The sequence below is a fragment of the Oryctolagus cuniculus genome, chromosome 11 (genome assembly GCF_051225735.1).
Source record: "Oryctolagus cuniculus isolate XC-2025 breed Fujian yellow rabbit chromosome 11, ASM5122573v1, whole genome shotgun sequence".
Taxonomy (NCBI): domain Eukaryota; kingdom Metazoa; phylum Chordata; class Mammalia; order Lagomorpha; family Leporidae; genus Oryctolagus; species Oryctolagus cuniculus.
Genome location: NC_142877.1, coordinates 107,797,285 through 107,819,138, shown reverse-complemented (window position 1 = coordinate 107,819,138; position 21,854 = coordinate 107,797,285). Strand labels below are relative to the sequence as shown.

Sequence of the window (21,854 nt, the reverse complement as noted above, 5' to 3'; positions counted from 1 at the left end):
GGTCAGTGTCTGGCCTAGTGGTTAAGACACTGGGTAGGATGCCTGTGTCCCATCTTGGAGTACCTCGGTTCAGTACCTGGCTTCAGCTCCTGGCTCCAGCTTCTTGCTAATGCAGATGCTAGGAGGCAACGGCGATGGCTCAAGTGATTAAGTTCCTGCCATGTACATGGGAGACCTGGGGTGGGTTCCCGGCTCCCATCTTCAGCCCAGCCCAGGTCCAGCTGTTGCAAGCATTTGAGAGGGTGAACAAGTGGACAGGAGCTAGTTCTCTTTCTGCCTCATAGATAGATAGATAGATAGATAGATAGACAGACAGACAGACAGACAGACACAAAAATCTGGCTCTGCCAACATTAGCTATGTAGCCTCCCTTGGGCAAATTACTTAACTACTGGGACCCTTAGCTTTCTCAGGACTAATACTACTGCCTCCTGTATGGGTCATGGGTTATTGTAAAGATTAAGGGAGTCAATACATGCTAATTCACATAAGTACTAAGTACATACTTAGATGATGAACTCAAGAAGTATTAACTATCTTAGTGCTCAGTAAGTGATAACTAACAGTCACTGAATGGGAACAAGACACCAATCAGTGTCAGTTTCTCTGCATGCCAGTCTGGATCTGGCCCCTCACTTCTCATCACACTGTATTGTAATTGTCTGTTTGCCGCTGTGAGTCTCCCCTCACGGACACCTACCCTCAACACCTCCACACACCCCCATCCTGCCTTCAGGCTGTCAACGCCCAGAGCCTTTGATCTCATTCACCTTTGTCTTGCCAAGGACACATGTGAATTTATACTCATGTTGCCTAGCTGTGGTCATTTTGAAACTTTTCAATCACCTATTCACACACCATCTCTTGCTTTGTGCCCATGCTTGATAAGGTCTCACACTGGTGTATATCAGTCTTATCACAGATCATAATTTGAACGTCATCTGTTTCTTTTTTTTTTAAAGATTTGTTTATTTTACTTGAAAGAGTTACAAAGAAGCAGAGGCAGAGGGAGAGGGAAAGAGAGAGAGAGAGAGAGAGAGAGAGAGAGATGTCTTCCATCCGCTGGCTTACTCCCTAACCGCCCGCGGTTGGAGCTGGTCTGATCTGAAGCCAGGAGCCAGGAGCTTCTTCCAGGTCTCCTACACAGGTGCAGGGGCCCAAGGACTTGGGCCATCTTCCACTGCTTTCCCAGGACATAGCAGAGAGCTGGATTGGATGTAGAGCAGCCGGGACTTGAACTGGTGCTCATATGGGATGCTGGCACTGCAGGTGGTGGCTTTACCTGCCATGCCACAGCGCCAGGCCCCTAGCTGTTTCTACAGGGAGTAATGCACACCCCTGTGGACAGCTTGGCTTCCCAATCTGACTGTCTGGGTTTGATGTCTTTGTTAGATGGTCACCTTCTATGGCTCGTCATTACTGAATAGCTCTGTGCCTCCTGGAGAACCACTGGAAATTAAAGGTGCCAAGAAGCCTGGTCTTGTTACCAAAAACGGACTTGTTCTTTATGGTAACGATGGCAAAGCAGTGAGTGTTGCTTTTGATCACCTCTGAAACAACTGTTTGGGTTCCTCCATAACCTAAGCTCTTCAGGCGATTGCTTGCACTTGCTTATGTGGCTTTGGCTGGGATGTGGGGAAGCGCAGGAGATCTGTGCCTCCATTCTTTTCAGGGACTGAGCTGCCTCCAGGTGCCCTACGTGGACAAGACCCCTCAGGATAAGCCCCACAGAGCCACACGTACTGGTGTGCACAGGGCAGGAAGAGCTAGGAATCTACTCAGGGGACCAGGATGTGCATCCCTTCTTAGCACTCACGGGTCATGGGCAGGATGGCTCTCCCTCTGAGTCCTACTTTACCTGCCCGTAAAACAGAGAGGGAACCCACCTGTCTCCCTTCCCACTGCCAGAGCCTGAGGGGTGTGGGGAGGGGGGGCTCAAGCGAGTGGATGTGGCCCTCTTCAGGTGCACCCTGCCATGGCCTCACCAGGCAGGTGGCACCCACACTGCCTGGACTCAGTAGTGCTGGCTCTGGTCTCAGAGTGCTCTTGGACAGCTTCCCCACAAGGAGTGCAGAAGGGGATTTGCAGCAGGATAAACCAGTTGCTAAGACTGTAGGCTCTGGAGTCCAGCGAATGCCGGGTACTAATCTCAGCTTTGTTACTGAGCAAATTACTCAACCACATTGAGTCTCTGTTTCTGCATCGGCAAAATGGGAGTAATGATGGCATCTGGCATCTGCCTCCGTGAGGATGTATGACGCTAGAGAAGGTAGCCCAACCCACGCACACGCACTTCACTGTAAGTGCTCAGGTAATGGTGACAGCAGAATGCTAAGTAGTATCTGCTGTCATAGTGGGTTTTAATCCAAATACCTGCACCCAAAGGTCAGTCTTTCCAAGGCTTGCTCCCCATTTGACATGTGCCCCTACGCTTGACTGTCTCCTTTCTGCTGTCGTGATTAAAATGCCACTTTAGTCCTTTCGCATAATAGTGCATGTTTTTAAATGATATTTTTGTAATTTCCAAGCAAGCTTGTCCTTAAATCCCCACAAATATGCTTCCTTCTCCCACCACTTTCTCTCCTCACCACTTTCAACCGGTCCTAATTAACCCTTGTTTTGATGCTATTTTGTAGCTGATGGTAAGAAATCTGCAGTTTGAAGATGGGAAAATGATTCCTGCCTCTCAGTACTTTTCAGCGGGTGAGACGTCCGTGGTAGAACTCACAGCTGAAGAGGTGAAGGTGGCTGAGACCATCAAGGTGAACATGTGATGTCTTTAATATCACCCCGATCTCTAACCACGGGAGCATATTCATAGCCGGTACTCTCAGCCCTCAGCGTAGTGAGGTTGCAACTGTATTTCCTCCTTATTGTATTAATTGTGATAGGAAATCAACCTCAATATATATATATATATGCTCAAACAAGAGTGTATCTAAATTTATTTCTAATATAAGCAACCAAGGCAGTTCTAGGTTGGCATGGGGGGTGCGGACAGGAGTGGAGTCACATGGGAAGCAGGAGTCTGCTATCATCAAGGTCATTTCCATTCTGGACAGCGGAAAGAGCACAGAGAATTGCATGCAGGAGGTTTTGCCTAGGCCAACACTGGGGTGGTGAAGGTCAAGTCCACTCACGTTCGTGAGCCGCATCTGCTTTGACGCGATGCTGAGGACTGGATGACAGGACCGTGTGTACAGGATGGAGAGGAGACAGGCGGGGCAGAGAGCGAGCCAGCCTCCTCCACGCTGTTCTGTGAGACACTGCCCTCATCCCAGTTTCGCTTTTTGCGTAGCTCATCTGGGCCGGAATTCTGAGCAACGTCCCTGTTATTGAAGACTCAACGGACTTCTTTAAATCCGGGGCTCGCTCCATGGATGTTGTCAGGTAGAACCGCCACTACAGTGACTCTCAGGCCTGCACTAGGGATTTGGGTTTGGACTGTCAAACCCAGGACCTTTGTTCTCCATCACACCTGTCTCCTTGTCTCCTGCTCGCTGCTTTACTTCCTCTCCTTTTGTTTCCATGGTGAAATCCAGATATCTGGGATACTAATCCTTCTAATTGTTCGTTTCTTTTTAAAACTCGTCCTCACATTTCTTAGCTGACTCTCCTCCAATATGGAGAAGCTCTGGGTAGTCTGATTCAGAAAGATTCTGACATCGATTATCACACTTCCTCTCAAATCTTTTTTTTTTTATTAAGATGTATTTATTTACTTAAGAGGCAGAGTTACAGAGAGAGAGAGAGAGAGAGAGAGAGAAAGTCTTCTATTGGCTGGTTCACTCCTCAAATGGCCACAACAGCCAGAGCTGCACCCATCTGAAGCCAGGAGCCAGGAGCTTCTTCCTGGTCTCCCAAATGGGTGCAGGGGCCCAAGCACTTGGGCCATCCTCCACTGCTTTCCCAGGCTGTCAGCAGGTAGCTGGATCAGAAGTGGAGCAGCGAGGACTCAAACAGGCACCCATATGGAATGCCAGCGCCGCAGGCAGAGGATTATCCTACTATGCCACAACGCCAGCCCCAGTCCTCAAATTTTTTTTCTCCCAGTGTCCAAAATCACCCAGTGAGATGGATCTAGAATGAAGGTTGGCAGGCTACTTGCAGACGTAGGTAATCACCCTATAGTTAGAATGTGTCTACAGTGAATTACAGCAAGCTGCAAGGCTGGGTCCGGGAGTCTCCCCTGTGGCAAGGAGAGTGAACCTGCAGAGATCCTTTATCTTTACTGGGGGTGACGGGACAACTGGGAACTACCCAGGGGCTGTGCAGTCCTTTGATGATACTGCCAAGAATAGAAGCCAAGGAGTTTTTGACCCCAGGTCACACTAAGGTCATTCACTAATTAAATGAGGTAAAGAATGTTCCTCCTGGGACTGGCATGTGGCGCAACATGTTAAGCTGCCACCTGTGACACTGGCATCCCACATTAGCACTGGTTCCAGTCCCAGCTGCGCCACTTCTGATCCAGCTCCCTACTAATGCACCTGGGATGGCAGCAGATGATGGCCCGAGGACTTGAATCCCTGCCACCCACATGGGAGACCCCAGAAGAAGGTCCTGGCTCCTGGCTTCAGCCTGGCCCAGCTCTGGCTATTGTGGCCATTTGGGGAATGAACCAGTGGATAGAAGATATCTCTGTCTCTCTCTTTAACTCTACCTTTCAAATAAATAAGTAAATCATAAATAAAACAAAACAAAGAGAATGTTCCTCCTCTTAATGTAATCCTTCCTATCAGCAGAGCAATATTACTGATATTTATTTTATTTATCTCTGTGTATCATGTATTCACTCATTGATTTGACCTGATTTATTGAACAATTACTACCTATTGGGAACAGTTTGGCACTGAGGATACAGTTATGAATGAGACAGCGTCCCTTTATTTATTTGTGGGGCATTTATTTCAGTCATTGAAAACTGTCGTTCCAAGAGCGTGTAGTATTATCCAAAGCTGAGAGTTTTGCTTCCTCAAATTACAGATTTTTCAGCTATGATTCATGAGTTCCCAGAAACTTCAAATGAGCTTAACTAAAGCTTTCAGCTGTGTTATTAATACAGTTATTTGCTAGCAAGACACTCCTGCAGGAATTGTTCATTCCTGTGTGTCCGACTTAGCATTATCATCTAGTAGCATCATCTCCATAATATTCTCTGATATTATCTCTAGAACTAAGAGACCTCATCTCTTTTGAAGAATAAATGACTGAACAACAATTGGAATGAGCGTTCTATACTGCACCTGGGATGCCACTGCCATTCAAGAAATGTCAGCAGCTGTAACTTGAAAAAATAACAGGAAGGCTGGCGCCGCGGCTCACTAGGCTAATCCTCCGCCTTGCGGCGCCGGCACACCGGGTTCTAGTCCCGGTCGGGGCGCTGGATTCTGTCCTGGTTGCCCCTCTTCCAGGCCAGCTCTCTGCTGTGGCCAGGGAGTGCAGTGGAGGATGGCCCAAGTGCTTGGGCCCTGCACCCCATGGGAGACCAGGAGAAGCACCTGGCTCCTGGCTTCGGATCAGCGCGGTGCGCCAGCCGCGGTGCGCTGGCCGCGGCGGCCATTGGAGGGTGAACCAATGGCAAAGGAAGACCTTTCTCTCTGTCCTTCTCTCTCTCACTGTCCACTCTGCCTGTCAAAAAAAAAAAAAAAAAAAAAAAAAAAAACAGGGAAAATCAAGGATTGGAAAGGACTTAAAACATTATATTGACCCACTGCCTGATTCTAGCTAGAGCTATGTGAAGCACATAATATAGGCAGCGTCTGCTTTTCTTGTGCACAGTCCACAGGAAACAGTCTGCAGTATGACGTTCATTTCTCATGATCTTTACAGCTAGGGAACCGCCTTTAGTTACTATTCCTCGAGTGTAAAGGGGTCTTCAAAAAGTTCATGGAAAATGCATATTATGAAAAAAAACTAGGCATGCATTTCAAAGTGTTTTGCACCAAAATAAACTTCTCTTTTACTCCATTGCCATGAACTTGGTTTTATTCTATGAACTTGTTGAAGAGCTCTTGTACTGGAAAGGAACGTTGCTGACTTATGTGCTCCTTACTATCTTGCTGGTGACTAATTAACATGTTTTCCTGTTGATTTCTTTCCTTGTTAGTCATGGATGACGTTAAAAACAACCATCCTTCAAGACAGATTTTTAAAATATTCTTGCCCCCAGTCTTATCAACCTCTCCACTTACTATCACCGAGAACTCATAGGCTATATGTGGGCAGTGACACAAGTCTTACTTTGCAACAACCTGATGAATGCTAACCGTGCAGCCCCCTAAATGCTATGAAAACTGTAAGTAACGTGAGTTGGTTCTTGCCTTCAGGCTGGTGGAAGAGATCAGACAGAAGTGTGGCGGGCTTCAGTTACAGAATGAAGACGTCTACTTGGCCACCAGGTTTGAAGACTTCATCCAAAAGGTCGTGAGGAAGCTGAGAGGAGAGGACCAGGAGGCAGAGCTGGTGGTGGACTATGTGAGCCTTCCCTCCATGTGTCCGTTCACAGCATTCGCATCCAGACACGCCTGCAAATGCTGGGCTTTTACACTTTCAGCTTCACTGAGACCTAAGCCAGATACACAAATTAAAAATGTGCATTTCAATGGGGTTTTAAAAAGATTTCTTAATTTGTTTGGTTTTTGAGTGGCAGAGGGAAAGGGAGAGAGAAAAAGAGATATCCTGTGTCTGCTAGTTCATTCCCCAGATGGCCACCCAGCTGGGTCTGGGCCAGGCCAAAGCCAGGATCCAGGAACTACATCCAGGTCTCTCCAGAACTTGGGCCATCATCCACTGCCTTCCCAGGCACATTAGTGGGAAGCTGAATTGGAAGTGGAGCAGCCGGGACTTGAACTGGACTCCAATACTGAATGCTGGCATTGCAAGTGGCAACCTAACCTGCTGTGCCACAGCACTCACCCACAGTGATTTTTAGTATGGCCACCGAGCTGTGCAACCATCACCACTCTAATTTGAGACAATTTTCATCCCCCAGACAGAATCCTGTACCCACTGGCAGTCATTCTCTACTCCCTCACCCCCACCTCCTACTCCAGCCCCTGGAAACCACCAATCTCCTTTCTGCCTCTATGGGTCTCTCTATTCTAGCTATTTCCTATAAGTGGAATCAGAACACATGACATTTTGTGTTGAGCTTCTTTCACTTAGCATAATAGGTTCCAGATTCATCTGGGTTGTAGTGGCTGTCACCTCTCCATTCCTTTTTCTGGCCAAATAATATTCCACAGTTTCTTCGTCCAGGCATCTGTTGATTTATGAGTTGACACACAATTAGGTTCTTTCTACCTTTGGACTAGTAATACTGCTATGAAAATTCATGTGCACGTTTTTGTGTGAACATATGTTTTCATTCCTTCTGGGTACATGGCTAGGAGCAGAACTGATGAGTTATATGGGGACTATGTTTCACTTTTAAGTAAAAGCCAAACTGCTTTCCAGGGCAGTCACACCATTTTATAATCCTCCCAGTAATGTATGAAGGTCTCACTTCTCCACATCTTTGCCAGCACTTGCTGTGATTTGTCTTTTCTGTTAGCTGTCCTAGTGTGTGTGAAATAGTGTCTTGCTGCGGTCCTGGTTTGCATTTCCCTAATGAATAATGACATTGAGCAGCTTTTCACGGCTTATCAGCTGTTTGCATGTCTTCTTTGGAGAAGTGTCTGTTCAAATCCTTCGCCCATTTTTAAATTGGTCTTCTGTTTGCCACTTTACGGTTGACTTGTAAGAGTCCCTTGTAATTTTGGATACCAGGCCCTTATCAGGTATGTAATTTGCAAATGTCCTCTCTTATTCTGTGGACTTGCAATTCACTCTCTTGATAATGTCCTTTGAAACACAATTTATCTATTTTCTTTTGCCATTTGTACTTTCTATATGTCACGTCTCCTCCTTTACTGCCTTCTTTGTGCTAGTTATTGTCTGGGATGCCATCTTAATCCCTTATTATTTCTTTTACTATATTTTTAGTTATTTTCTTAGTGATCAGCTTAGGGATTACAATGAATAGTTTTGCTTAAAACACTCCAGTTCAGATTAATACCAACTTAGTACAGCTAGCATAGAAAACCTTTGCTGCAATATGGCTCTGTTCTATACCCCCCAATTTATGTCACTATTATCTATAAATTACTTCTTTATATATTACAACCCCACTAGTACAGTTTTGTAATTATTGCCTTAGGCAGTTATCTTTTATTTATTCATTTATTTAGTTTTAAAGCTTTATTTCAAAGGCAGAGTTACAGAGAGAAGGAGGGAAAGACACAGAGAGAGGTCTTCCATTCACCAGTTCACTCCCCAAATGGCCACAATGGCTAGGGCTGGGCCAGATCAGAGCCAGGAGCCAGAAGCCAGGAGCCAGGAGCTTCTTCCTGGTCTCCCACATGGGTGCAGAGGCCTGAGTTCTTGGACCATTTTCCTTTCCCAAGTGCTTAGTAGGGAGCTAGATTGGAAGTAGAGCAGCCAGGACTCGAACTGGTACCCATGTGGGATGCAAGCATTTCAAAAAGCAGCTTTTCCCACTGTGTCACAAGGCCAGTCCTCATTTATCCATTTTTAAAACTGTATTTATGGGGCCAGTGCTGTGGTGTAGTGGGTAAAGCTGCCACCTGAAGCGCCAGCATCCCATATAGGCACCGGTTCGAGTCCCAGCTGCTCCTCTTCTGATCCAGCTCTCTGCTATGGCCTGGGAAAGCAGAAGATGGCACAAGTCCTTGGGCCCCTGTACCCATGAGAAGTACCTGTACAATGGAAGAAGCTTTGGCTCCTGGCTTCGGATTGGTGCAGCTCCAGCTGTTACGGCCAACTGGGAAGTGAACCAGCAGATGGAAGACCTCTCTCTCTCTCTCTGCCTCTCCCTGCCCTGCCACCGTATAACTCTTTCAAGTAAATAAATAAATAAATCCTTTTTTAAAAAAGTGTATTTATTTCAGAAGCAGAGAGACATAGATAGACAGAGCTTCCATTAGCTAGTTTACTCCCCCAAATACCCCCAACAGCAAGAACTGGGCCAGGCTAACCCATGGTGTGGGAACTCAATCCAGGTTGCCCACGTGAGTGCCTGGGACCAAATCTGCATGGGCAGGAAGCTGGAGTCATGAGCTGGATCCAGGCATCAAACCCAGGTACTTCAGTGCGGGATACAGATAGTCTAACCAGCATCTGACCCGCTAGGCTAAACAACCATAACAGTTGTATTTTAATTAGGATAGAGGAATGAAAGAGTTCAAAATAGGAGTCTATTTTTTTTTTTTTTTTTTGGACAGGCAGAGTGGACAGTGAGAGAGAGACAGAGAGAAAGGTCTTCCTTTTGTCATTGGTTCACCCTCCAATGGACACCACGGCTGGCACGCCATGCTGATCCGAAGGCAGGAGCCAGGTGCTTCTCCTGGTCTCCCATGGGGTGCAGGGCCCAAGCACTTGGGCCATCCTCCACTGCACTCCCTAGCCACAGCAGAGAGCTGGCCTGGAAGAGGAGCAACCGGGACAGAATCCGGTGCCCCGACCAGGACTAGAACCCGGTGTGCCGGCGCCGCTAGGTGGAGGATTAGCCTAGTGAGCCGCGGCGCCGGCCAATAGGAGTCTATTTCTACCAACTTCCACATTTATTTAAGCGGTTAACTCCACCAGTCCTCTCTGTTTCTTTTGTGTGGATTTAAGCCACTGGCGAGTGTTCTTCCATTTCAGCCTGAAGGACTCCTTTTAGTAGTTTTTGTAGCCCAGGTGTGCTAGCAATGAATTTTTAAATTTTTGTTCATTTGGGAATAAATTTCTCCTTCATTTTTGAGAGACATTTTTGCTGTATGAAACAGTTTTCATGATCTTTATTTTATTGCTAAAAATTGGGCTTCATAGCAATTGACTAATCTAAATTCACTTGCTAAACAACGGTGGAGAGTACAATTTAGGCAACATGTATGTAACAGAGAGAAAGCGAAAATTGGGAGGAAACACTTAAAATGGCACTAATGTAATAGGAAACCTATTGGCATTTTCAGATTTAAATGCAATCAATGGCTGTGCTCCATCAGTGCTGTCACTAGATGGCGGTGTGTCCATTAGCTACAGGTCTTGTGTGTTGGCTTCATCCTACAGACTCTGAGCTCTGTATTTATAAAGTCCAACCTGGGGTTCTGCACATCACAGTTACTAACTTCTTGCCTCAGGGCCCAAGCAGAGCATCTTGGGCCTAGATCTTACCTGTGCTTGTATCTTCCACTGACTTAACTTCTCTCTCTGCGTTAGTAAGCTCTTTATTGCTATTTAATATCAAATCAATAAACCCAGAAACCCACTGATTCTGTTAACAGAATTCTCTCTTTCATAGGTTTCAAAGGAGGTCAATGAAATGACAGTAAAAATGCCATACCAGTGTTTTATAAATGGAGAGTTCACGGACGCCGACGATGGAAAGACGTATGACACTATCAACCCAACGGATGGATCTGTGAGTGATGACACAGTGTGTGGGGACAACGGGTCATGCAGTTGCACTTTATACACAGGTATAAAACAGGCAGTCTTAAGGAGTCTTAAGGAGCTACCTATTGTCTGTCTGTCCCTCTCTCTCTCTGCCACCACGCATTTCATACAAATGTACCTCATATGTATCTTTCAACTTATCTATTCCCTTGTTGCTATTAACTATAGAAATCTAGTTACAGACTGGCTATTTATGATGACTTTAATCAAACAGCTGTACCTGTACCTGTCACAGGCACCCCTGTGCATAGAGCTGTGTGTGGAAAAATTTGTACATTCTTTGAATAATCATGGTAAGGAATTCAGCTTCCTTAAGGCACCAGAAGAAACAGTGTTTCCAAATGCACCCTTCCATAATGTAGGCTGGCATGAAACGTCCCAGTGCCAGATGGCTCATTTTCAAGCTAGGATTGTTCCTTTTTCTTTTTTCTCTTTCTAAAAGATTTACTGATTTATTTGAAAGTCAGAGCAACAGAGAGAGAGAAGAGAGATATGTTTCATCCTCTGGTTCATTCTCCAAATGGCTGCAACAGCCAGGGCTGGGCCAGGCTAAAGCCAAGATCCAAAACCTCCATCCGGTTCCTCCATGTGAGTGGCAGGGGCCCATGCACTTTGGGCCATCATCTGCTGCTTTCCAGGTGCATTGGCAGGGAGCTGGTTCGGAAGCCAGGTAGCCAGGACTTAAATGGTGCTTCAGTTTGGGATGCAGGCATTGCAGGTGGTGTCTTAAACTGCCACACCACAATGCTGGCCCCTCTTTTTTCTCCTCTCCTTTTTTTTTTTTTTTTTAAGATTTATTTATTTTATTTGAAAGGCAAAGTTACAGAGAGGCAGAGGCAGAGAGAGAGAGAGAGAGAGCCTTTTATATACTCATTCACTCCCCCAAATGGCCACGACAACCAGAGCTGTGCCGATCCAAAGCCAGGGGCCAGGAGCTTCTTCCAGGTCTCCGACACAGGTGCAGGGGCCCAAGGACTTGGGCCATCTTCCACTGCTTTCCCAGGCCGTAACAGAGAGCTGGATCGGAAGAGGAGCATCGGGACTTGAACTGATGCCCACATGGTGTTACGCCACAGCACCAGCCCCTTTTCTTTACTCTTTTAATGGACGCATTAATTTTCCATCATAACATCCTTTGGATTTTATTAGCAGTACTCTATTTCTCCTAGTAATGTAATATTAACGCCAAGGACCACATGTATGTGTGTTTTACATAATCTGTTTTTATTTACCTTGTAATAGACAATATGCAAAGTCTCCTATGCATCTCTGGTGGATGTCGATAAGGCAGTAGCAGCCGCGAAAGAGGCTTTTGAAAACGGAGAATGGGGAAGAATGAACGCGAGAGAAAGGGGACGACTGATGTACAGGTGAGCGTGTTTTTTAGCTGAAAGTCAGAGAGACTTCTCACCTGCTAGTTCACTCCCCAAATGCCTACAGCAGGCAGGGGTGGACCAAGCTAACGCGAGAAGCTAGGAACTCAGTCTGGGTCTCCCACACGGATGTCAGGGACTCTACCACCGCATCTCAGGGTGTGTGTGTCAGCACAAAGCTGGACATGGGAGCAGGGACAGAACTTGAGCCCAGGCACTCTGATATGATATATGACATCTTAACCAGTGTACAAAATCCGTGCATACTTTTTAGAAAAGCAAGTCTACAACCTTTGGATATTGTCTAATATTGCCAAGATTTTTAAAAATTTCTACAAAACATTTTAGTATGCACCTGTGATGGACTGTGCCCGCTGTTGTTGGATCATGTAACATCCTGTATACATGAGCTCCTGATGTTTGTGTTATGGTTGGTATCAGCTGGAGTCCCCGTAGGAAAGAGGTTTGGTAAAGGACAATTTACAGAGATGCGGGTGAGGTCTCGGCTATCCAACAGAGGATCCTGAGGCACCCCCAGGTGTGGCCAGCGGCAGGGGAAGCTGTTCCTCCCCCAGGGTCTCGGGCAAGGAGCCAGGAGCTGTTACTGGAATCTAGCAAGATCTGCAGCTGTAGACGACCATGTGACAGTGGCCGCTGGTGCAGGGACACAGCAGCTCCTGGCCCACGGCCTATCAGGGAGCTGAATCCCCTGACCACTTTTTCCTCCAGTTCCCCGGCCTCCTGCAGGTGCCTCCTGGGGTCTGTCATTGGCCAAGCCTGTGAGGGAGCAAGGAGCCAGGTGAGGTAGACTATAAAGGTCACCTGCCAAGGCCACACAGCAGGATAGAGAATGGATAGAGAGGTGCGAACGGAGAACACCCACCACCCTGCTTTCAGCCAAGCCTCAGTCTTCTCCCCACCCCTCCTCCATGTTCAAATACATTAATGAAAAGGAAAAACAAGATTTCTTAGAGCAAAATTTGGAAGAAACACTGAGGGAGGGGGATTTCAAGCCTGAATCTAGGACACCTCAGAAAACTGTTAAAGTTAAGAAGGAAAACAAATGGAGGAGGGAAATACAAAAGATGAATTTTGACCATGTTATAGACTTTATACTTGTACTTATCTTCCCATAGAAAATGAACACCAAACAGAAATCAACTGTGGGGTTTGTCAGTCATTCCACAGGTATTCTTTGGTTAGTGCTGTCAGCTCTCCATGTCTACAGATTCTCACATCCATGGATCCAGCCAATATTAGACAGAAAACATTTTTTAAAAATGCAACTGTATTGAACATATACAGACTTTGTTTCTTGTCATTATTCCCTAAACAATACTTGTATAGTCCAACATCTACATAGCATTAGGTAATATAATAGCATTATATTAGCAATAGGTAATGTAAGTAATTTAGAGATGATTCAAAGTATAGGGGGGAATTATGTAGGTTTTATGCAAATATTATGTCATCTTTTGTAAGGGTCTTGAGTATCTAAGGATTTTGGCATTGCAAAGGGTCGTGGAACCCATCCCCCATGAGTACCAATGGACGCTGTATTTCTGTACCAACCAGAAATCCTCAAGTGTTCATACATTCTCAAGGGGTGTGGGTTGCCCCATAATATCTCCCTTTGCATTCATGAACTGTGCACCTGCCCGGTGTTTTCCATCATCGATCACCTTGGACTACCACAGCGCAGTCACTGTTCTACTTGTTACACCTAGACTCACACGTGGCAAGAGATACACGCTTCCAACACCTTCCGCTTTTCCTTTGTCACTCTGGAAGCAAACTACTTATGAAGTTCTTTGTTGGCTCTGCAGTAAGGACTGGCTCCTGATTCACTCATCTTTACCTCTGAGTTGTCCGTCCTGTGATGCTGCCTTCCACGGCTTCAACATTTCATGAATGCCTCTCTTTCGCCAACCGCAGACTCGCAGACTTACTGGAAGAGCATCAGGAAGAGCTGGCAACCATTGAAGCCCTCGATTCAGGCGCCGTCTACACCCTGGCTCTGAAGACTCACATTGGAATGTCTGTGCAAACATTCAGATACTTTGCTGGCTGGTGTGACAAAATTCAGGTACCCACCAATGTTATTTGTTTGAAAGGGGGAAAGGACGAACATTTATTAGCTGATGCCAGGCACAGTGTCTGATCTTCGCTTTATACAGGTTTCCTCACTCACGTGGCCTGCCTGTCTTAGCCCTTTTTGAGCTGCTATAACAGAACACCTGAGATTGGATAATTTATAGAAACAAGACTTTATTCTCTCCCAGTTCTGGAGGCTGAGAAATCCACGATCAGGGAGCTAGCAGGTTTGGTCCCTGGCTCCAAGACAGTGACCTGTAGCTGCACCCTCCAGAGAGGAGAAATGTGTCCTTGGATGAGAGCAGAGAAGAGTGACCGCGCTCCTGCGAGCCCTCTTGTATACAGCGTGAATCCATTCGTAAGGGCACAGCCCCACCACCTCCCCTTAGGCCCCATCTCCCAGCACTGCTGGGTGCACGGAGGGATGCATTCAGACCATCGCAGTGGTCACAACATCCCTGGGAAGGAAATGGGTGGACCCGACCCCCTGATTACAGGGAAGGGGAGAGAGGCTTGGGGAAATGAACGCCTTTCCTGTCACCCATAGCAAGGAAACCAGAAGACCAGGTTTGAACTCAAGATTTTCTGTATCTGAAGTCTAACAGTAAGCTGTGCACTTTAACAGCTCCTGTCCAGGAAGCCTCTGGACTGACTGACAGGTTCCTGGGATCACAGAGGGGTTCCAAATTCACAAGTCCACAGAGGCCAGGGAGTTCATGTAAATCATAGAAGTAGACTGAGTATAAAAATTTTTTTATAAAGACATGGGTGCAATAAAAATTCCATTTTCCTTTTACTCGAAGATAAAGAATAGCACCTGCGTATTGATAAATGTCGCTCCCCCTCTTCGTGGAGGAACGACACAGGACCCTGCGCTGTTCTTTCGTCTGCTCGGCCCTCCCCGGGTTTGCTGCTGGTTCTTCCCGGGTTGGCTACTATCCCTTCCACCTCCGTGGAAGGGCAGTTCCCCCTGGCCACATTCCCCACTTCCGCAGGGGAGCGGCACACCGCCGGCCGGCTCTCTCGGGGGCTGCACGGGTGTTCCTTCAGCTAGATGTTCCCCTTAGATGTTCCCGGTGCATGCCGTCTCTCTCCTCCTTTATAGTCCTCCTCCGCCAATCCCAACTCGGCTGCCCACACGCCGAGTACGCTGCTCTCCAATCAGGAGCAAGTCCTACAGTTTATTAGTTGAACTGGAGGCAGCTGTGCGGAAGCTGTTTACTTCTCTCCCAGCGCCATATTGTGGGAGAGCAGATGCATAGAATAAGTCTTAATTCCAGTAACTCAGTCCAGTCCGGATTGCTCCCCACAATAAATGGCAAGAACACTTGGCCTGACCACTGGGGATACAAGGGAAGAGTAAGGACTATGGCACACAGCAGAGTGCATGCTGCTCCTACCTGCATGATAGCTGCTGCAGTTTCAGTTATCACAACCAAATTCCCAGCAGGAAGATGGAGGAAGCGGGAAATGGAGAGAAGGGCTACCGGGCTTTAAGAGGTACTCCCTCTCCTGGGGCTGTGTGCCTGTGTTTCCCACAGGCCCTGTCCATCTGCTAAGGAGACTGGGACACATGATTTCTATCAGGGTGCATTGCTGCCACTGATCTTAATACAAAGTCAAGTGCGTCCAAGTGCCAAGCACCAGCTGATATGCTATCTCTAAGCTTTACTCTCTTCATCTGTAAAATGGTCACAATAATACATACCTCGCAAGTTAAGGGGATTGAAAACAAGTGTTTATAAATTACCGAATTAGACAAGTCTGCAACATGATGGGCCTTGCATATAAATGAGGTTTGTTTGTTGTTTTTTTTTTTTTTTTTTTTTTTATTGCTCAGGCACAAAGTCATGCATATGTGGGTATTTAGTAACGGTGGTTCAGGTCCAACCCTGACCCTGATTCTGAAATCCGAATATCTCCGAAACCCCAAAATTGACTTGTTTGATTGGCTCAAACTCATCTGGTGCCAAACCCTGACCTTGAATGAAAATGAATCTATTGATGATCTTTATTTCTTCCTGTCACTTATTTACCTCACTTCCACGAGGTCCAAAGGCAGGCAGGCAGGCAGGCAGGGCTAGTGGATGAGACAGATGCCAAGCCATCCCTAGCACTCTGTGACCTGTTCACTAAAGGCTGTCTCTTGGCCTCCTGACAACACTGAAGTGCCAGCCATCCCAGCAACCTTCTGAGCAGAAAGAAGGAAGAAGCAATCGGCGAGAAAGGAGGGGAGGGTAAAAGAGCGCTTGTCTGAGGCGAGTCACCCACTTACTGAGCATTCCTCTTGCGATGCCCTCTGCTTTCACCTGTCATCGACCACCCCTATCTGTTATAGACACTGGGAGTCACATTTTATCTGGGCATCTTGCTTATTAAGGTAGGGATTCTGCTCACAAGGACAGAGGAGAGAGTGGACATTAAGCAGGCAATTAACATTCTCTGCCACACCAACAAGTTGGGAATGGGTGGTGACTAAATGAGTATTGTGTTTGTTCTGGGAAAGAAGTCTTTTTTTTTTGGTCATGGATATGTTTTTTTAATAAATCAAACACATCTTTTTCTTATCAGCTAAGAAAAAACAAGAGCAGAAAATGGACTTTGAGGTTAAATTTCCTAGTCTAAATGAATAAAATCAGAATCAACGTTTTTTATTCTTTAGGGTTCTACAATTCCAATCAACCAGGCCCGTCCAAATCGCAATCTGACCTTCACCAAGAAGGAGCCACTTGGGTAAGACAACAAGGGGCTTCTGAGCGACTCACAGATTGTTCACTCGAGACCACCAAGGATGTCGATTTGTCCCCCTGCAGGGTCTGTGCCATTATCATCCCCTGGAACTACCCGCTGATGATGCTGGCATGGAAAAGTGCTGCGTGCCTGGCAGCAGGCAACACCTTGGTGCTCAAGCCGGCACAGGTACGATGCCACAGGGCCAGGTTTACAGTCACCTGCTCTCCTAGACACTTAAAACAGAGCCATGCCTTTATACGCAGAATAGCTGTAAGCAAAAATGGGTTGCAGCTTATGAGAGCTTTTCATGTACCACAGACAACTTCTCACCTTAGTACATGCTCATCCTTAATAACTACCTAGTGCTGTTTACCCTAGCCATTAAAATGCCACTTGGGATACCCACATCCCAAATTGGAGTGGTTGGGTTCAGGTCTCGGCACCACTCCACAATCCGGCTTCTTGGTGATGTACACCCTGGGAGGCAGCAGGTGATGGCTCAAATACTTGGGTTCCTACAGCCTACATGGGAGATCCAAATGGAGTTAGAGGCTCCAGCCCTGGATGTTGTGGACATTTGGAGAGTATACCAGAGAATAGGAGATCTCTCTCTCTCCCTTCAAATAAATAAAAAAAATTAAAATATAAAAAGTTTTAAATAATTTCATTAAAATATGTATACATTCGAAAATTTTGAAATGCATATGTCTTAAGAGAAGTAAATAGGCAAAAGCTGTCATTACGCCCCAGCCAATCAGTTTAATTCCCTAGAGGCAGCCAATATGATTAATGGTTTATTTATTAGTATCTTAGGTCTTCCAGAGAAAATAATCTGCATCTACAGTCACGTACATATAAGTAAGGGGGCTTCAAAAAGTTTTCTGGAAAATGAAATTAAAAGATGATTCAAGGGATAAGTGTTTGGCCTAGCAGTTGAAATGCTAGTTCAGACACCCATGTCCCATCTGGGATAGCCTGGGTTGGATGCTTGCCCCTGGCTCCTGATTCCAGCTGCCAGCTACTGCAGACCCTGAGAGACAGGCAGCAAGTGCTGACTCGAGTACTTGGGTCCCTAACACCCATTTGAGACAACTGGATTGAGATTCTGGCTCCCAGCTTTGGCCTGGTCCAGCCCTGGTCATTTTGGGTATTTGGAGAGAACCAGTAGATGGGAGCTCACTCGCGCTCTCTGCCTCTCAAATAAATAAATAAATGAAAATTTTCCATGACTATTTATAGTTATATATATTCATATTTAAACAAAAATCTACATATGAGTATATAGTTTTTAACCCATTAAAAACCCAGTGAGGAAGGAGAGGGAAACAACATGAATAAGTTCTAGAAATCTGCTGTACAAAGTTGTACCTATTATTAACAATATTATATTCTATGCTTAAAAATTTAAAAGAATAATATCATGATAAGTGTACTTACCACAATAAAATCAAATTTAAAAGCACACAGTAGAGTTCTATGCATACTTACCAAGGCAATTCTTATTTTAAAAATTTCCTTTTTATTTAACAGTATTCTATAGACAAACAATATCCTGTAATATTTCAGTTTCCAAGAACACATTTTATTTCATTAATCCATAATTAAGATCTGAATCTTCAGATTTTTCCACCTATTGTTAGTCTAAACTGCGCTGCAGTTCATAACCTTATAGACACGTCATCCTGCACATGTGCAAGCACATTTATGAGGTATGTTGCTAGTAGCAGGATCATTTAGCTAGAAGACACATGTGTTTGTGTCATAGACAGGGACAAGTCCTTCCAAGGAGTTGTGCTAACTCCCCAGCGCTGTCGAAGAGTGCTGGACAGCAGCCCCTCCGCAGCACCACCCATGAAATGGCAAGAGGCAGACCCAGAGGGGAGAGGAGGCAATTTCTAGCCAAGTGTCTTCAAACGAAAAGTCATGTTATCTGGGCTCTGTTGGTCAAGATTCTGTTTTGACTGACCCAGGCTGGAGCACAGTACTGGCACTGCTTCAAAATTTCACATTTGTTTCTGTGGTACAGCCAGGGTGAAGAGCCAGTAGCTGGTCCCCAGCAAGAGTGCTCAGCACTGAAGAATGTGAACAAGCCTAATGATGTCCAAATACCAGAAACTTTTACTGAGGGCACAGATCTGCGCCTGACACTGTGCAAATGAGGCTGGCTCTGTCTGTGACTGAAAAGTGATTGACAGCTTACTCATGGGTCATGCTAATTCTGAGAATTAGCAACCCAGAGTTGCCATCATTGTATTGGAATTATTGTTTTAATTTTATTGACAGTATTGTACAGTGATGGTATTTAATCATCCAGATGGGCATGAGGTATTCAAGCCGTGTGTGAACAGGACTGAATGTAGATGGTTCTTCCCCCCTTTTTAAAAAATATAATTAATTGAAAGAGAGACAGATAGACCTTTCACCCCCACAAAACCTACGATAGCCAGGGCAGGGCCAGACCAAAGTTGGAATCTGGGGACCTAATCCATGTCTCCCATGTGAGTATCAGGGACCCAACCATTTGAGCCATCATCTACTGCCTCCCAGGGTGAGCATTAGCAGGAAGCTGGTTTGAAAGCAGAGTCAGGACTTGAACTCAGGCACTCTGATATGGGATGTGGGTGTCTTAAGAGCTAGACCAAACACCCTGCCCTAGTGTGTGACATCTATGCAAATTCTTTGGTGGCCACTTATCCATTTTATGAAAGTTGGTTTGCTTAACTAACTATCTGAGGGTACTTCAAAAAGTTCATGGAAGGTAGAATAAAAAGATCAGGTTTTGTTTTTTTTTTTTTTGGTATTTTGATACAAAAAAAATTTTTAAACAAGAGTTCTTCCAAAAGTTCATGGAAAATGTGTGCTATGAAAAACTATGCATGAATTTCCAAATTTCTTTTCATCAACATAAACATTATTTAGTCCCATTTTTCCATGAACACTTCGCTCTCCCCTTACATTGAGTCTGTGACCCAATGTAACCACATTCCCTGGCAACGCTCTGAAAACAATTGAGCCTGTCAGGGCACCACTGCCACCCCCTAACCCCTGGGGAGCTCCAGTTCTGCGCTGGGACACGGCACAGACCCTGTGACCGAGCTTCAGACGGAGCGTGCCTTTGCCCACCACAGAACGGATGTGAGTTATGTACATACAATTTATTTCTAATCCAAAATGTCACTCAAAATACATAAATAGAAAGTCCACAATTCGCTCTTCACACCTCAGTGGACCTTGCACACTGCATTTATTTAGGGACCAAGCAGACTGACGAAGTACTAATTTAAGACTGAATTAGCATTGGTTTGTAGAGCATGAAAGTATGATTTCATTGTGCTTCTGAGACATGTGCTACTATAATAGACGTTCAAGTCAGCTCCACTGTATGCCCCTTTTTGTATAAGAAGGGGAAATAAGAAAATATGGTTTTGCTCGTTTGGACAAAATGAAATACCAAGAAGGGAAAAACCAGAGACTAATGAGGTTGATCATCTGTTATGGGAATGAGTATCTCAATTTTTATTCTAGGTTTTCACCCACAGAGATAAGAATTCTAAGCAGAGGCATTAGTAAGGTGCATACCTGAGGGCAGGATTTATGTAAGAGAGTGAGTGTGCACTCGTACAATAGTGGGCAACCCCACGTGGAGAGAGGCCAGAGACTTGCCTAGGAGAAGAGAGCATGGGAAGAGACCAGAGAAGGACCCATAAGCAAGGTCCAGAAACCAAAAATCAAAGGAGGCGTTCCCACATGTAACAGTCACCTCACTGCGGTGCCCTAGCTGAACATACAAGCGGATTGGAGTCTGGACGGGGGTTAGTGTGGGGGAGGTTTTCTGGGAGTTTCATGGCACCTCCACATGGCCATCACAGCGTCTCCACCTTCCTAGTCCTGGATGGACACAGGTGCATCATGGGAAAGTGGGCATACTGGATTGACAGGTAAGCGGTGGAGTTATAGTGCAAGGCTAGAGGCAGAAATGATTAGGAATATCTTCCAGCTCACCTATCTGTTTTACCTGCCTAGTCCCCCCATCACATCCACAGGACAATGGGGGACAGGTTGGAAAGAAAGGTGAGAGAATCATACTTGTGTATAGTCCTGAGTTTCCCATACTCAATGACCACAAAGAAATGTCCCTAACACCCATGTGTGTGTGTGGGGGGGGGGATGTTAACATCTGAGGAATTTGAAAGGATATAGAGAATTCTTTGTACTTTTTTTTTTTTTTTGCAAATTTGCTGTGAGTTTGAAATGAAAGTAAGTAAAATAAACATCGCTGAATACAATGTAAAATAAAAATGAGCTTTCCTACAGCCAACAAGAAAAGCGAGTGCAGGTCTAGGACAGAGTCTGAAGAAGGTAACTGCTGTCTGCTCCTGTTCAGGTCACGCCCTTGACCGCCTTGAAGTTCGCAGAGCTGTCCGTGAAAGCAGGCTTCCCGAAGGGGGTGATCAACATCATCCCGGGCTCAGGTATGCCCTCCACTGACCCACTTTGCTATACCCAGGAGCGGTCCAGGGGCCGCTGAGTGGCTGCTTTCCCAGGTGAGTGGGAATTCAGTGGAGTTGTGAATTACAACTACATTACAACTAAATACACACCACCAAACAGGATCAGTGTCCGTACCATGTGCTGACATCTACAGTTGGAACTGCCTGGCTGGGTGGGTGCACGGGGGGGAGGTCATGGGGAGGATGACACCAACATCGTCACACTGCCCTGAGGGGCTCCATCTCAATTTCCAAAAACTTTGAATGATAACAACCAAGCCTTACCCATTCCTGTGGGGGTGTGGGTGGCTAACACTGTATAGCGAACATTATTTTAGATTTTGATCAATTGGTAATTAATACAGAGAATGTCAAACTTAGATTTTAATGCAAGCTTAGGCATTGACTTCAGTGAGTTCAAACCCACGCTCCGCATGGGAACCTGAGTGATGCATAATCTGGGTTTTACTCCTGATTCCCAGGCGGTATAGCAGGACAGCGTCTTTCGGAGCATCCTGATATCCGTAAACTCGGCTTCACCGGCTCCACTCTGATTGGCAAGCAGATCATGAAGAGGTACTGATTTTGTTCTCTCAATCTGGGACCAATTCTGTTAAACCAGGCTTCTGTTTTCATTTAAATAAAGAACTTTTGGAGTGAGGGG

The 21,854-nt window shown here is 45.8% G+C and overlaps 1 protein-coding gene across 1 annotated transcript in view; it reads left to right on the top strand.

Annotated features, from left to right (window-relative positions):
* The window catches only part of ALDH1L2 (aldehyde dehydrogenase 1 family member L2), a 62,893-nt gene that overhangs the window by 24,685 nt on the left and 16,354 nt on the right, over window positions 1-21,854 (top strand). The window contains exons 7-17 of the mRNA XM_002711446.6: window positions 1,393-1,527; window positions 2,637-2,762; window positions 3,299-3,390; window positions 6,330-6,477; window positions 10,346-10,465; window positions 11,743-11,870; window positions 13,809-13,959; window positions 16,630-16,700; window positions 16,781-16,886; window positions 21,085-21,172; window positions 21,673-21,766. Of these exons, the coding sequence (XP_002711492.3) occupies window positions 1,393-1,527; window positions 2,637-2,762; window positions 3,299-3,390; window positions 6,330-6,477; window positions 10,346-10,465; window positions 11,743-11,870; window positions 13,809-13,959; window positions 16,630-16,700; window positions 16,781-16,886; window positions 21,085-21,172; window positions 21,673-21,766 (1,259 nt within the window). The remainder of the gene's footprint in view (window positions 1-1,392; window positions 1,528-2,636; window positions 2,763-3,298; window positions 3,391-6,329; window positions 6,478-10,345; window positions 10,466-11,742; window positions 11,871-13,808; window positions 13,960-16,629; window positions 16,701-16,780; window positions 16,887-21,084; window positions 21,173-21,672; window positions 21,767-21,854) is intronic.